The 17,539-nt window shown below is 36.9% G+C and overlaps 1 protein-coding gene across 7 annotated transcripts in view; it reads left to right on the top strand.

Moving 5' to 3' along the window:
- The window catches only part of CDCA2 (cell division cycle associated 2), a 50,919-nt gene extending 34,019 nt beyond the window's left edge, over positions 1–16,900 (top strand). For all 7 annotated transcript variants that reach the window (XM_008249409.4, XM_070068272.1, XM_017338006.3 and 4 more), the window contains 2 exons: positions 12,476–12,647; positions 15,566–16,900. In XM_008249409.4, coding sequence (XP_008247631.2) covers positions 12,476–12,647; positions 15,566–16,767 — 1,374 coding nt within the window. In that variant the 3' untranslated portion in view covers positions 16,768–16,900. The remainder of the gene's footprint in view (positions 1–12,475; positions 12,648–15,565) is intronic.
- The last annotated feature ends 639 nt before the right edge of the window (positions 16,901–17,539 follow it).

Raw genomic sequence — 17,539 nt, 5'->3', positions numbered from 1 at the left:
CAGGAAAGAGACTGAGATAGAAAGCAGCATGGTCTTTATCCAGTCTTTTCTTACATAATAATCTGAAAAGACCAATATTGAGTTAAAAAATAAAAAACTCAAGTATTAATGACTTAAAAACTAAGAGGGGCTGGTGCTGTGGCATAGAGGGTAGAGCCGCTGCCTGCAGTGCCGACATCCCTTATGGGTGCCGGTTCTAGTCCCGGCTGCTACTCTTGTGATCCAGCTCTCTGCTACGGCCTGGGAAAGCAGTAGAAGATGGCCCAAGTCCTTGGGCCCCTGCACTTGCGTGGGAGACCCAGAAGAAGCTCCTGATTTTGGATCGGCGCAGCTCTGGCTGTGCATCCAATTGGGGAATGAACCAGTGGATGAGAGACTCTCTCCCTCCATTTCCCTCTCTCCCTCCCTTTCTCTCTCTCTGCCTCTCCGTCTATCTCTGTGTAATTCGACTTTCAAATAAGTAAACAAATCTTTAAAAAACAACTAAGAAGAGGATATTACAAAAAAAGATACAGGAAAGAAATAATTGAAAAATGGAGCATTCAGTAGTTGGAGTAGAAAATAAAGTTTAGAAAAACCTTCAAGAAGGTAGAGAAAAAGATTGACTGACAATAACAGACTTCATATGAGTCCAGAAAAGAGAAAACAGAGTGCAACAAATTATTCAAAATAAAAGAGTTTTCCCAGAACTGAAGAAAGGAATCATCAAGTTAAAAGAGCCCTCTGAATGGCTTGGTACAATGAAAAAAGGCCATTAAATATGTCAGCATTGAATGAAAGGATAATGAGAAAAGTGGAGATTTCCTTTAATGAAACAAGAATCGCAGAGGCACCAAGTTCAGCAGTAACCTGACATTCAATAGGATATAAAAGCTTAAAAGGCATCCCATATGGGTGCCGATTCTAGTCCCGGCTCAATAGTCTATACCCTACCAACATTCAAGTAAATATGAAAGAAAAAATAGGAAAGAACTCAGTTATTTTCCCCTCTCTGGGTAATACAGAGATTATCAAAATTAAGAAGCAAACTTGAGAATTCAAGTTTGTATCTAACAATACAGGAGAACAAGTCAAGAAAACTTACTGGTTATCATTGTTCAGCCTGCCCAGTAGAGCAACCAGTCCACATTTGGGCAGGAGGAAAAAATGTGCTAGAGGAAAGATGGTAGGTATGTCACCTATGGAGAAAAAAGGAATCCTGTCAAGTAAATGTCTCTAGAAGTTTTTGAATACTAAGCAAACTTTAGTTAGTATGATTCCCAGCAGTAATAGAATATGAGACAGGCATATTATACAGTACTAGGAATCATCTCCTATAGGAAAAGGAAAGAAATTATGAAAAGTGCTTACAGTTGTAATGTGAAATGTGATTTGTTTTCCACTAAAGACAAAGCTTTAACAACCTGGGTTTTGTATAACAGTGTAAACGGTAATCTAATAAAGGAGACTAGCTAATAGCAGAATTAGACTACAAAAGTTGCAGGCAAGGTTATTATTGCAAACAATATGGTGGGTAGCGTATAAGCTCAAGCCAGGCTACCTGGGTTCTAACTCCTGACTTCACTTTTTGCAATGGAATGAAAGTTGAGCAAGATTCTTGACTTCTCCATTTCTTTGTAAAATGACAATGGTAATAGGGCTTTGGTTAGAAGCTTGTTGTGAATATGAATTAAAGCATGTATGAACAACTCTTCTAACAGAGTTTGACCATCATACACATTCTGACTTTTATCATAATTATCATCTTACAAATTAAGTATTCAATAAATATTTTAACATTTGTTGAAAAATAAAAATATAAGTTCAAAGTTAACTAGTAGAATAATCAGAACTAACATGAATATGAAATAAGAAGGTTTAGTTTAAATGAGCAATATCTTTGGTAGCAAGGATATCTAGAATTACTAAATTATTAGATTCCTTGAGAGAATTCCTTGTAACTTAGATATAGAGAGTATTTCCAAAATATGACTTAAACAGAGAGGATAAAGATTGATAAATTAATTTACCAAATCACATATATCATGCTTGAGGGAAAAAAAATCTTAACAAAATTTGGAAATTTTGTTGGAAAAAGTACTTACAACTCATGTCAAACCTAGGGGATTAATATCTTCAGTACTTAAAGAGCTTCTAAATTACTGAGAAACAATAAAGAACTATAGAGCAGTCTTTATGAGAGACCAACAAGTTCACAAATAAATGAAAATGACCCTTGAATACATGAAAAGAATATTCAGACTTACTCTTTGGGATACCAAAAACTTACAAAAAATATGAAAATGAATATGTACAAAATTATTTACTACAGCACTCATTATAATGCAAAATATTAAAAACTGCCCATCAATGTGAGGCTTGTTGATTCAACTATGATGTGTCTACAGCGTATGATGCAACTGTAGAATGTAGCAAAGAAGCTTCTGCATTCTGCTGTAGAGAGATGCCAGGATATACTTATCTCTACGTGAAAGAAGCAAATCATGTTGATAGACATCTGGACTGATTCTATATCTTAGCTATAGACATCTGGGCTGATTCCATATCTTAGCTGTTGTGATTTGAGCTACAATAAACACGGGTGTATAGATACTGTTTCATATGCTGATTTCATTTCCTTTGGGTAAATCCCAGGAGTGAGACTTCTGGGTCATATGGATATCTGTTTTCAGCTTTCTGAGGTATCCATACTGTCTTCCACAATGGCTGTACTAGTCCTTGAGATGCATTGATTGCTCACTTATTTGATGTCTTTCTAAATTTCTTAATGTAGGCACCAGTTGTTATAAACTTCCCTCTGAATGCTGCTTTAGCTGTATCCCATATGTTTTGACATGCCGTATTGTCATCTTCATTTGTTTCCAGAAATCTTTTTATTTTTCCTTTTGATTTCTAATGTTTCTTCTATGATCCACTATTCATTCAGGAGCATGTTGTTTGGTCTCCATGTGTTTGCATGTGTTCTTGAGTGTTTGATTTACAGCTTCATTCCGTTGTGGTCAGAGAAGATACATGGTATGATTTTGATATTTTTGAATTTGCTGAGACTTGCTTTCTGGCCTAGCACATAGTCTATCATAGAGAAAGTTCCACATAATGGTGAAAAGAATGTGTATTCTGGAAATGCGGGGCGAAAAGTTCTGTAGATGTCAGGTCCATTTGGTTCATAGTGTAGATTAGCTCTGTTGTTTCTTTGTGCACTTCCTCTCTAGTTTATCCGTCCACTTATGAAAGTGGGGTGTTGAAGTCCCCTATTACTATTGTATTGGAGTCTATGTCTCCCTTTAGATCCATTAACATTTATTTGGAATAGGCAGGCAGCCTCTAATTGGGTGCATATACATTTATTGTAGTCACATTTTCCTGTTGAATTGGTCCCTTAATTATTATGTAGTGGTCTTCTTTGTCTCTTTTAACAGTTTTTATGTTAAAGCCTATTTTGTCTGATATTAAGATGGCTACACTAGCTCTTTTTTGCTTTCCATTAGCATGGAATATCTTTCTCCATCTTTTGACTTCCCATCTGCAGGTATCTTTGGTGAGGTGCGTTTTTTGTAGGCAGCAAATAAATGGGTCTTGTTTTTAATCCATTCAACCAGATTGTATCTTTTATTTGAAGAATTTAGGGCCATTTACTTTTTTTTAAGATTTATTTATTTATTTGAGAGAGTTACACAGAGAAGGAGAGGCAGAGAGAGAGGTCATTTTTTTTTTAAGATTTATTCATTTATTTGAAGTCAAGAGTTATACAGAGCTAGAAGGAGAGGCAGAGAGAGAGGTGTTCCATCCCTAGTTGGCCACAGTGGCTGGAGCTGCGCCAATCCAAAGCCAGGAACTTCTCCTTGGTCTCCCACATGTGTGCAGGGGCCCGAGGACTTGGACCATCTTCCACTGCTTTCCCAGGCCATAGCAGAGAGCTGGATCGGAGAGCTGGAGCAGCCGGGACTCAAACCGGTGCCCATGTGGGATGATGGCACTGCAAGTGGCAGCTTTACCTGCTACGCCACAGCGCTGGTCCTGAGAGAGGTCTTCCATCCAGTAGTTCACTCCCAATTGGCTGCAACAGCCAGAGCTGTGCCAATCCAAAGCCAGGAACCAGGAGCTTCTTCCAGGTCTCCCACGCAGGTACAGGGGCCCAAGGACTTGGGCCATCTTCTATTGCTTTCCCAGCCCACAGCAGAAAGCTGGATGGGAGGTGGAACAGCCAGACTCAAACCAGCATATGGGATGCTGGTGCTGGAAGCTGCAGCTTTACCCTCTGTGCCACAGCGCCAGCCCCTAGGCCATTTACTTTCAAGGTTACTATTGATAAGTGACAACTTGGCCCTTCCATTTTCCTGTAAATATTCTTGTTGTTTGCTTTTGGGTTCCATTGTACTTTTACTGGGAGATTTTCTCCATTCACATCCTTTCATAATGATGACTATCTTTGTTTCTGTGTTTAGCACATTTGCAAGGTTATACAAGTGGTGGAAAATTCAATTTCTGTTATGGAGGGTTTTTATTTCAGCTTCATTCATAAGTGAGAGCCTTGCAGGGTACAGTATTCTAGGATGACAGTTGTTTTCTGTTAAGACTTGGAATATCCTTCTTCATTCTCTTCTAGCCTGTAGGATTTTTGATGAGAAGTCAGCTGTGAGTCTAATTGGAGATCCTCTGAAAGTATTCTGGCATTTCTCTCATGCATACTTTGGAATCTTTTCTTTATGTTTACTGTGGAGAGTTTGACCACAGTGTGTTGTGGTAAAGGTCCTTTCTGGTCAAGTCTATTAGGAGTTGTATGTGCTTCCTTTACTTGGATGTCCCTGTCTTTCTCCAAATGAGGGAAGTTTTCAGTAATTATTTCACTGAATAGGCCTACTAATCCATTCTCTTTCCATGTGTTCAGGAACTCCTGAGACCTGTATTTTGAGTCGTTTGATAGTATCCTATAAATCTCCAACACTGTTTTTAATTTTTCTAATTTTTTCATTTTTTTGGTTTGAGAAATTTCCAAAGATTCATCTTCTAGCTCAGTTATTCTTTCTTCTGCCTCATCAAGTCTGTTGTTAAGGCTTTCCAGTGTATTTTTAATTGACATATTAATTTAATTGATGTTGGGGTGGGCATTTGGGACACTTGGATCCATATCTGAATGCCTGGATATAGGTCCTGCCTCCACTGCAATTCTGGCATCTGACTAAGGCATACCTTGCAAATGATGCCTAATGCCTGGGTCCTTGCCTTCCATTTGGGAAGCCCAGATTGAGTCAGGCTCCTATCTTTAACTTGTCCCTGTCCTGGCCATTGTAGGCATTGGTGGAATGAAGCAGTGGATAGAAGGTCTGTCTCTGTTGCCCTACCTTTCCAATAATTAAAAAATAAATATTTAAACTATGTAGTCTGATGTTTTATTAAGGTAAGCTAAGAAATTAAATGTAGTATCATTTGTCTTGAGAAAATAGGGAACATAAAAAAAATAATGTATATTACACACATATTAAAGCATTTTAATGTTTTTAAAGTGAAGGAATAAGCCAAGGACAAATAAAACTTGGTTATATGTAGAAAGAAGAGGCAGAGGAAGCCATGAAAGCTAGACTTTCTTACATATGTACAGCTCTTTAGGTTTTTTTTTTTTTAAAAGATTTTATTTATTTATTTGAGATGTAGCATTACAGACAGAGAGGGAGAGACAGACAGAAAGGTCTTCCATCCACTGGTTCACCCCCCAAGTGGCCACAGTGGTCGGAGCTGAGCCCATCCAAAGCCAGGAGCCAGGTGCTTCTTCTGGGTCTTCCATGCCGGTGCAGGGGCCCAAGCACTTGGGCCATCTTCTACTGTTTTCCTATAGCAGAGAGCTGGATCTGAAGAGGAGCAGCCAGGATTTAAATGGGAGCCCATATGGGATTCCAGCACTTTAGGTGGAGGCTTAGCCTGCTACGCCACAGCGCCAGCCTCAGCTTTTTGGTTTTCATTTTGGAATCAAGTAAGTGTTTTGAATGACTGAAACAAAATTAAATCAAAAGTAGGAAAAAGGAAACATTACCTAAAAACTGAAAATAAAATGAAGCAAATCTTACTGTATTTGATAGCTTAACATCACTAGGGTTGTTTCAAACCTAGAAATCAATATGTTGTAGTGGGATGAATCTTGACAAAAAAGAACTGCAAAGACATCATAAACAGTATGAAACATTCAAATTAGAATTTCATTTAGAATAAAGCAAAAGCAGTTTTTTACTACCATTAATAATTAAGACTTTTCACTGCCAGGCAAAATATTAAATTTTAAATCTACATTTAAAAAAATTTGTAAGACTGAATTTAAATTGGAAATAGCTGTATGAACCCATGTTATTTGATATTTAAGAGAATTTTTCTGCTCTGTTTATTGATAAGACCTAGAATTAATGAGTATGTTTGGGCATAAGATCGGCATTGCTGTTTTTGCATTAAAAGGGATCAAGGCCCCTTGGTGAAATGGCTGCTTTGAGATTTGGAACAGCAGATGTATAAAGGAAGCCTGGTTCTGTATCACAGGACTAGGAAGGAAGCTAAATTACTGGGGTCATGGTTAAGGACCCAAAGCCATTTTGATGGAGCTTCCACTGACCAAAGATGAGACAGTTTTACTATGGGAAATAATGTTTGCAATGCATTGAAACACAGACATGAAATAGAAAGTAACACCTAAGTTCATAATAATTTTTAAAAGTAAAAAAGACTGTAGCATGTGTTTAGCCTAATTGTTAAGATGCCTGTGTCCCACATCTGAATACAGGTCCTAACTCTGGCTCCAGACTCCAGCATCCTGCAGATGCTGTTAAGTTGCAGTGATTGAGTGCCTGCCACTCACACAGGAGACCTGGATTAAGTTCTCAGTTTCACCCCAACCCAGCCCCAACTGTTACAGGCATCTGGGGAGTGAATCAGTGGGAGGTAGCTCTCTCTGCCTTTGTCTCTTTATCCCTACCTCTCAAAGGTTTTAAGAATAATGGCCACATTAGAAGCTTGCTGGGATTGGTTCATTTTTCTGAAAACTGGAAAATAAAGTTTGAGCTCTGTTTAAGGTAAACAGTTGCTAAGAGAAAAGTTTTTTAGAGAAGTATCAGCTAATAAAAAGAAATATCCTTCAAAGCTTCTAAAACATTTGATAAAAGATTAATGGGACAGCAAACACAACAGAGAACAGAGTGAAGAGACAGCAAACCATACATCTGACAAAGGGTTAATATTCAAAATAGGTAAAGGACTCAGACAAATCAGTAGCAAGGAAACAGGTAACCCAGTTTTAAAAAGAAAAAGGACCTCAATAGACATTTCTCAAAAGACATACAAATGGATATTGAATGTATGTAAAAATATCCCAAGAAACCACCATGAGCTATCACCTCACAACTGTTAGAATGGTTCATATAAACAGACAAAAACTAGTACTGGGAAGGATATAGTGAAAAAAGAGCTCTTGTACCAAAAAGGGGGAATATAAATTAATGCAGCCATTATGGGAAGGGTTGAAGTTTCTTCAAAAAATTAAAAATACAACTACCATGTGATCCTGCTTCCATATAGATTATATATATAGATATAGATAGATAGATATAATCTCCAAACAAAATGAAATCAATATGCCAAAGAGACATCTACATTTTGATGCTTTTTGTAGCTCTATTCACAGTACTTAGATTACCTAGGTTTCCACTGATGGATGAATGGTTAAAGAAAATGTGTATATACAATGTGAAATACTATTCAGCCATAAAGAAGGAGGAAGTACTATTTTTTGTGACAGCGTGGATGAACCTAGATATTCTACTAATTGAAATCGGCCTGGCACAGAAAGATAAATACTGCATGATCTCAATGTGGAATCTAAAAAAGTCAATGTCAGAGATGCAGAGAGTAGAATTTTGTGGCGCCAGGGGCTGGCAGGTTGTTGGGGAGGTGTTGGTTAAGAGAACAAGGTTTAAGTTAGTATGAGTAAATTCTGGAACTCTATGGAGCAAAATGTGACTAAAAGGATGTATTCTCACCACAAAAAATGCTAAGTATATGAAGTGATAGACGTGTTGATTAGCTCGATTGAAACATTGCAATTTATACATCTATTGTAGTATCACACTGTATACCATAAAACATGTAATTTTGTCATTTATACAAATTTTGCAAGTTATTTTGATTTGTCAAAGTGGAATCTAATCAAACTGCTAGTTGTAGTTTAGTTTTTAGGATGTACAGGAGATAGAGGAGCGCAGAGATAATGATGATAGTCAAGACAGATACCTCAGTTTATTCATCGAGTGGATTTCAAGAGGAGAAGAGGAGGATCCATAGAATAAGAGACAAGATACAACAACCAAATGGAATATGTGGAGATCTTACTGGGATTCTAAGCTGAAGTGTTGTAGAGGCATTTAGTGGCCAGCCAGTTGGAGAAATTTGGATATATGAGGGAAAATTGGTGTCATTATGATGTTTTTGTATTTTGAGATCATATGTTCTTATAAGAAATAGTATAGAGAATCCCATGTGCCCTTCACCCAGTTTCCCCGAGTGGTGACTTGCAAAACTGTAGTCAACTTAAAAAATATTTCCATTGCCACAAAGCTCTCCTGTTACCTTTCTTAGGCTACATACACTTCCCACCCCTAATGCTTCCTCACCTCCTGGCAACCATACATCTCTTCCATTTCCTTAAGTTTGTCATTTAGAGAATGTTGTAAAAGTGGAGGCATATACTATAACTTTTGGGACTGTTTTCACTCAGCGTAATTCTTTCGAGATCTATCCAGTTTGTTAAGTGTACTAGTTTCTCTTTATTGTTAACTCATAATTGTACAGTTTTAATCAGAAAAATAAAAGCCTTATCTTTTAGAGAGTAGGATTTTCGTACGGAATGTCTAGGATTTGCCTTAAAATAATTTGGGGTAAATAGATGATTCGTGATTTATACATGTTAATAATCGTTTGAATTGGTTGATGAGTACATGGAATTCAGTATAGTATTCTGTCTACTTTTTGAGTGTGTAAAATCTTCCCTTCAAGAAAGTAAAAAAAAATAGAGCTATGTGTGCCCCTTGTTAACTGAGATGGAGCTAACCAGTAAATATATACTAGGTAGTATATAAGGAGGGAAGTAGGAAAGTGTCATAACCTTCCCTGAAAAATGGAATTTGTTGGCATACACATGAAGTATTTTTAAAGTAACTTTAAAGCTGTTATCTCTCAAAGGAATTTAAGTAAGTCTGAATTATTTGAATAAAAGATGACCATTTTGTCATGACTTTATGAGAAATAGCAGTGATTCTGGAGTAAATGGGATCACTTTGAGGGCAGTACCTTAAATTGTCCTTTGTCTGCTCCAAGTCATAAAGCAGTGTAACCATTTCTGGGCTGTGTGGCTTTGTTACTCTATAAGTACACATGAATGTTGGAGGAAAAAACCTCATTTAAACTATAGCATCTACAATAATATTAGCACTACATTGTATTAAAAGCTAGATATTAATTAGCTGGACTTAACTATTTCATAATATATATTTATCACAACACCATTTTGTATTCCATAAAAATACACGTTTTTTTTCTACTAACAACGTTTCTTTTTTTCTCCCTACCAGTTCTCAAAGTAATAGGAATAACATACTGTTCGTACTGTGGGTCAGTTGGTTAATTCATTTTATACTCATCACAGCTTTATGCGAAATGTGCTGTTGTGATTTTGCAAGCAGGCGATTAAGGTTCAAAGAATTGAGGTGACTTGGCATAAGATTATAAAGCAGTTAAGTGGAATAGTCTAGATTTGGATCCCAGGGGTGTAGCACCAGAGGTCAAATGTTTCTCTTTTGCTGCTCATCTGTGAACCCCAAGTTAAGATTTTTCTTTCTCTTGGCTTCCACATCAATTCCCTGAGGCAGTGTTTCCCCAACTGTTCCATGGAATTCAACAGATGTTCCATGAAAAAATATATTTAATGGAAACCTATTTAACCCAGTATGTTCCTAATGTATATAGAGATTATTTATTCTGAGAACTTCTCAGAGGATTTAATGTTAAATGTATATTATAAATCAACAGAACATTATTCTTGTACAGTTCTAAAATTGTTTTTCCATGGAATGTCTTGTTTTTAGAGAATTTCTATAGATATCTCAAAGAACACCCAGTTCCCTGCCATTTCTGTATTATTGAATCTCATTTACTCTTTCACACCATTAGTTTCACCAACATTTTGTATGCTGACACCCAAATGTTCTTTCTTCAATGTAGGCTCCAATGTGGTTATTTCAAAACTCACATTGTAGTGAACCCTTATTGTACTCATTTGATTAATCACATACAAGGGTCCTTCAACTGTCTTAGCTTCTGCCATTCCTATATGCAGCTTTAACTGCTGCGTTATAGCACCTGGTTGCACTGTGCTGCCCCCACTTTGAGCTCATGCATGTGGCATTTCTTACCCTTTGAAAAGCCCTTCTGCCCCAGCTCAGTAATCAGCTAGAACAGTTCTCTCTGGTTTGAGGTTTGAGTTGGACATTAAGATTTCAGTGAAACCTATCTTGAGAACCTTCCTTAAACCAGGTACCCATCTTCTCAGTCTGCACAGATTATCATGGTGTGTATGTGTTACTACCATCATGGTATGTCTGTGTTTGCCATCAGACCAGGAGCTCCTTAAAGATCTCATCTTGGTGTCAGATTCTACACCTAGATTACTGAACTACTACTGCTCAACTCCAGGGTACTTCAGAATGTTTGTGAAAAGTGAAATGAAAAGGATATAATACTCATTATTCATCAACATTTTAAAGACCTCTCTTATATGTGGACTTCAGATTTTTTTTGAACCGAAATTAATGTATCTATTAATTCCATTTCTTTGAGGTGTTATTATTTTTGATTCCTTTTGATCATTATAGCCTTTCCTTCTAGTGTTTCAACATTGTGTTTGAGTTTCCCTGAAGTCTTTTCCTTCTGAAATTAAAAAAAAAAAAAAATAGAACATTATGTCTCAGTTGCTGCCATAGCACTCATAATTGAATGTAATGCTGTCGTCCATTTTTATCCACAGAGGATTGGTCCCAAGGCCCACCCCCCAACAGAGATTAAAAAATCCACAGATGTTCAAGTCCCTGTTATAAATTGGCATAGTATTTACATATGAGAGTACTTCAGAAAATTTATGGGTACATTGAATTGAAAGATAAGCTTGTTTTGATATATAAAATTTTTGAAATCTATGCAGTTTTATTTATTACTTTCAGAAGACCTCTCAGATAACTTGTGCACATCCTTTCATATACATTAAATTATCTCATGATGACTTATAATACTTAATACAATGTAAATGCTGTGTAAGTAGTGTTATACTGTGTTGTTAGGGAATAATGGTTAGAAAAAAGGCTGTGTGTGTTCAGTACAGAAATAACAATGTGGCCCTAGCTACAGAGTACGTGATCTGTGGTTGGGTGATCCATGGGTACAGAACCCTTGGATATAATAGGCTGATTGTACTACTATCCATTGATTAAGGCCAAATCATTGTTCTCCATTTCTACTTGTACTTGATAAAATCTTATTTTGATTTATTCCTTTTAATCTTGATTGATTCATGTTGTTTGAATCCATTCAGTGAGTCTTGTGTTGTCTTTGTCTTTTATGTATACACCTATTTTTTTTTCACCAGATGTATGAGCAGAAAATAGTCCACCAATAGCGTTCTAGTATGAGGTTAGATTAATCTTGAATCACTGTGTCGACATCCTGATTACAAATATTTCATGTCTTAAGTCTGGCCAGCTCTCCAGCATCTAATCTGTAGGTTTTTTTTTTTTTTAAAGATTTATTTATTTGAAAGAGTTACACACAGAGAGAAGGAGAGGCAGAGAGAGAGAGAGAGAGGTCCTCCATCCACTGATTCACTCCCCAATTGGCCAGAACAGCTGGAGCTATGCGGATCTGAAGTCAGGAGCCGAGAATTTCTTCGGGTCTCCCACGCGGGTGCATGGTCCCAAGCACTTGGGCCATCATCTACTGCTTTCTCAGGCCATAGCAGAGAGCTGTATCAGAAGTGGAGCAGCCGGGTCTCAAACCGGTGCCCATATGGGATATGGGATACTGTCACTGCAGGCAGTGGTTTTACCGGCTATGCCACAACACCGGCTTCTGTTTTTGGTTGGTTTTTTTTTTTTTTTTTTTTTTTTTACTTACCCAGCAGTTATTTTGGTAAATGCTTTGTGGGAAGCCACCATAAAATTTCTAATCAACTTTCCTTCATATTTTATTCAATTTTGTCTAAATTACCTATTCTCTCTCACCCTTGTTTAAATGCCCAGATTTTTAAATGGAATACCTGAGCTTAAGTTTTTCTATAAAAATTATATTTGGAAAAAGAGATTATTGTATGAAAAGTAATAAAGATATTATAAAAATTAAAGACCATAGTTGCAAAGGTACTTTATCTTTCTCATGATGCTTTAATGCATTTTCTCAGGTTTTAAAAAGTTGCAGAAAGAAGAAAGGAAGGGGAAAGAAAGGAGTTCAGAAATCTTTATATGGAGAAAGAGACATTGCTTCTAAGAAGCCCCTCCTAAGTCCGATTCCTGAGCTGCCCGAAGTCTCTGAGATGACACCCTCAGTTCCAAGCACTTGGCGCATGTGTTCAGGTATCCTATCCTTTCCTCTTAGATTTTTAAGTCGTCTTCACATGACTGCTGCTGTATCACTCCTTTTTTCTCTTTTTCCTATTCACTGTGAAGAATACATACAAAAAATAGCAACATTTCGTAATACAGATTGAGCTCGAATCTAAACAACGTTTTCTTGTTTGTTTTATTTATTTGAGAGGCAGAGAGACAGACACACCCACAGAAAGAGAAAGAGCATAAGCACACTCTCCCATCCTCCCCATCTGGTGCTTTATTCCCAAATGCCTACAGGGACCCTTGGCTAGGGCCAAAGCTGGGAATCGGGAATTCAGTCCAGGTCTCCCATATGGGTGGCAGGAACCCCATCACTTAAGCTGTCACTGTTGCCTCTTGGGATCAGCTGCCCCTCAGGGTTTGCATTAGCAGAAAACTGGAGCCAGGTATCAAACCCAAGTACTTCAATAGAAGACACAGATATCTTAACCACCAATCCAAACACCTGCCCCTGAAGCATTGAGCCACAAGTAGAAAATTTCACACCATGAAACTTTGTTTCATGCACAAAATTATGTAAAATATTGTATACAGTTATAAGCTACATATAAAACGGATGAATTTAATGTTTAGACTGGGTCTCATCCCCAAGATATCTACTGTGTTTATGCAAATATCCCCATGTTTGAAATATCTGAAACATGAAGTATTTCTGGTTCCAAGCATTTGAGATATGGGACACCCAAGGACTGTTACCATGAGAATTTTAAGGAAAGGAAGCAGTAGTTTGTAACTTGTCAGCAGTTTAGACTTTTCTTATGGAATCTCCGCATCTCCTCTCTAGAAAAACTGAAACATAAGATTTTATGTGTAACTTCAGGGGAAACAATTTATGTTATTCTGTTCCTTTTTTAAAAAGTTTTATTAAAAATGAATCCCATTTGGTGGTATAGTCCACCATTAAAACTGAACAAGGTGATGTCTTGGTAATAGATTTACAGGATGAGTTAAGGACAAAAAACAAAGATTCTTAAAGCAAACAAAAACTTGTCCCATGATGTTAATTAAAGTTGGCGCTATGAAGAATCTTCTAGAAATAATATTCATAAATTGAGCTTGATTACCTTGAAAGTTTTGTTTATAAGCAAAAATCAAGTCAGTTGATATCATAATGGGATAAAAAATGGATTAGAGTTACTCTTGGTTTGTAATGTCCAAGTTTTAAATGGAATGAAGTACATCATGCTGAAAATAATGAGGATTAATATGTCCATTTGGTATGCTGATTCTATGTAAAGTTACTTTAAAAATAGCTACCTTTGTCAGTCATAGCCTGCCTTCTGTTCGCAGTATACTGTGCATGATTTATTATCTGTAGGCTTTTGTGGATGAATAAATATATGCCACTATAGACTGTGTTTCTGCATACTTCTTAAATTCAGTATAGAACAAGGATTTAAATAAACGACCACCTCCCATGGTCACACACACACACACACACACACTCACACACGCTCACACTCTTCTCCTGCCTGACTTTTCATGTGGGGTATCTTGGGACAGGAGGTCTGCCACCCCACCTATTTTTAGTCTGGCCTAATGCTGCTTCTCTTTGTTTGCATTACACCTTTATCACTTGGTTTTGCAATCATCTATTTTCTGTCTATCCCCCTCCCCACCCATGCTGTAGCTTCCTTGACGGTGGAAACTAAGACCTGTTTCCATTATACTCCTAGGTCTTAGTTCCTGGAGTTTTTCAAAAGATCTTTAATGACTGCTCATATAATTTTTCCATCTTGTATCCTATAAGATAATTTCTTTCCAAAAATACCTGAAGTAGCTTTATCTATAAACAATGTTTTTTTCTTTCTCCCTCTCCCCCTTCTCCCATATATTCTTTCTCTAGTATGTTGAATTTTATGAAAAATACATAAATACCAATTTTTGAGGCTACATAAGGAGCCCTACTGCATTGATTGACATTTAGTGGACCCTGACCTATATTAATCTCTTAACTTTATAGGATGTGATTTTTTTTTGAAGCACCCTAATCATGAATATATATTCAAAATGAAACACTGTTTTTTAGACTTTTGGCTCAGCTTCTTTTATCTTTCAATTCGGTTTTGTTTAAAAATATTTTGTATCAAATTGGCCAATTAAAAATATTATGATCTGAGATAACGAGATAGCATCTGATGGTACTGAGATTTAGAACTCATAAGTCCTGAACTCAAGTAGACTGTGTTACTTACGAATCTTGGAAATGTTGATGATGGTTTTTCCAAGTACGGTATGCCAAATAGACACAAAAAAGCTACATGATACATAGCTTCCTGAAAGATGAAGGGTTGTTGAAGTCTGTGGAGTAAGGAGCAGGGTTTTAGAAAACTGAAGCAAGCTGACTTTATTGAGAATGCAGTACACTTCGTAGGAATTTTTTAACTGTTAAAACTCAGCATGGGAGCTGAGTGTCCAGGCCTGCCCTGTGACTTACTAAGTTCTCAAATCCCCTGGAATTCCAGATTTTCTCTTTCTTTCAGGGAATACATGGCTAGAAAAGTTTCAGAAGCTCGATGTTGCCCCTTTTCAATAATTCATTCTCAGGGAAATGGGAAATGTGACTGCCTCACACTAATGCACCTTGTAGTGAGTGGGAAGTACCATGGACTGGAGGAAGGACTAGGATACCTTCTCATTGTCATGGTCTGAGGTTGTGTGCTTTATTAAATCATGCATTGAATACCTGTTTTCTTGTGCATGGGGAAGAACTAAAGGAGGACAGTGATAGATGGAGACAAGTACAGTGTAACATTTGTAGGTCTTATGATTTTTTTAAAGCTTTTAAAACATAGATTATAGGGTAGCCTGTTAAATGAATTTAAAGTTTATTTTCATTGTTACTTTTTTAATTAGATTTAAACTTATTTACATGCCCATAGATGATTTCCACTCAAATGGTAAACTTGAAGAAGTGAAGCCTCCTAAAAATCCAGTTAAAAGAAAGAGACTTTTGCCTCAGAACCCGGAAGATTTGCATATGAATCAAAGCTTTAATAAATGTAATGTGCCTGAATTCTGCTCTTACATAAAAGGTTCTTCATCATTTGATACAAGTACTATGGATGTTAGTGAAATTAAAAATGTTCCAAAAGCAGAAAATAATTTGGAAAATGAAATGGAATCAAATACTGGGAATGAGAATGAAAACAGTCATAATTCTTGTTCCTCTGTGACCAAAGAACATGTTGTGTCAGATAATCTCAAACCTGATATTATCCTGAAGTGCCATGAGCTTTCTGCTCCTGGTCAAAATGAAGAAAGCCTTTGTGAAGTCTTTAAAATTTCAGAAGAAATAAAGTGTGAAAAACAGGATGACATCCTGGTAGCCACAGAGGGAAAGCCGCAGTGCAATCATTTCATGTCTGACTCACAAAATGAATATAATTATTTGGGAGATGCCTTAATTGAAAACATAAAAGGATATAAAAGCCCAAGAGAGGATGTGGGGATAGAAATCGCAGAACATAGCAGTGTTAAATTTTGCAGCGAAAAGAAACAGAGAAGGCGCTCTATGTATTGTTCTGAAGATCGGAATTTACGTTTAGAAGGAAGCAGAAGTCACAAACCTTTCCACAGCACGGGCAGCCCTGTAGGAATCAGCTTAGAGAATTCCAAACTTTATGAAGATTTATCTGATGCCATAGAGCAAAGCTTTCATAGAACAAATGGTGAAGTCAAAGTGCGGCGCAGCACAAGGCTACAAAAAGATGCAGATAATGAAGGGCTTGTATGGATTTCCCTTCCATTTCCTTTCACTTCCCAAAAAACCAAAAGGAGAACAATCTGCACATCTGACAGCAGAGGGTTTGAAGATATGTCTCCCAGAAGAGAAACTGTATCCTCCAGGCGAAACCGGTGCCAAGTGCCCTCCCGCTCAGGTAGAGAAAACAGCAAGAGCCCTACTGCTCATTCTGATCTACCTGAGAAGAGGAGGAAGAGCTTCTGTACGTCCTCCCTTGCAAATACTAAAGCTCCTGCTCAGTCTAAGCGCTGCAGAAGAAGCACCTTCCTCCAGGGGAAGGGAAAGAGCTCTCTCACTGACCTGGAACGGGTTGGACATAGTGGAGAACTGGAGCAATAATGGACATTTCCTGCGGGACCCTTGGCAAAAGAAAGTAACCATCCATGCTTGAAAGTCTTTCCTTTTGCTTCTCTTCCTTTGTTCAATTTCGCTGTTACTTACGTTCCAGATAAATAAAATCATTTGAGTTGAACCTGTTTTTAAATAGAAACAAATTAATTTTTTCATCATTCAAAAAACATTCTATCGAATCCGTTCTCCCCTGAAATGGTAAATGTTCTGTTAGTGTTGTGCTAAAAGGATTGTTTTTAGAACCCACAATGTATGTCTGGTGTTTGATTTCATGTAAGTACTTACTTACACAGAAGCCTCACTGTAGAAGTGAGTGGTATATCTGGATAACAAGGTTTTTTTTTTTTTTTCGTTTTTGGTTTTTTTACAAAAGATAAATTCATATAATTAGTGGAAGCTTATGAAAACTGAAGTTCATGCATGTTTGATGGTTTAAAGGGTGAAATGGGTTTTTATTTTGAAATGTAGCCCAAAAACTGGTTAAAAATTTTAAGAGAAAAAATGGAAATTACAAAATTTGCTTTCTCTGGGTTAAACGTTAACTTGTTTTGTCTGCCTCAATGACATTTTTAATAGTTAAAAAATCAAGTTCTTAACATGAAATTTCAGAAAATCTTTCAATAGCCAGAATTTTAGAAATCTGGCACTATAAATTACTGCATAATTTAGAAATAACTCATATGAAAGCATTCTTCAAACAGGATTTCAAATGCTTTGGTAGGGAATGGGAATTAGATTTTGGTAACAATATATCAGTGTT

Source organism: Oryctolagus cuniculus, chromosome 2, assembly GCF_964237555.1.
Source record: "Oryctolagus cuniculus chromosome 2, mOryCun1.1, whole genome shotgun sequence".
NCBI classification, from domain to species: domain Eukaryota; kingdom Metazoa; phylum Chordata; class Mammalia; order Lagomorpha; family Leporidae; genus Oryctolagus; species Oryctolagus cuniculus.
Note: the sequence above shows the minus strand (reverse complement) of the source record. Positions and strands in the feature narration are given on the sequence as shown.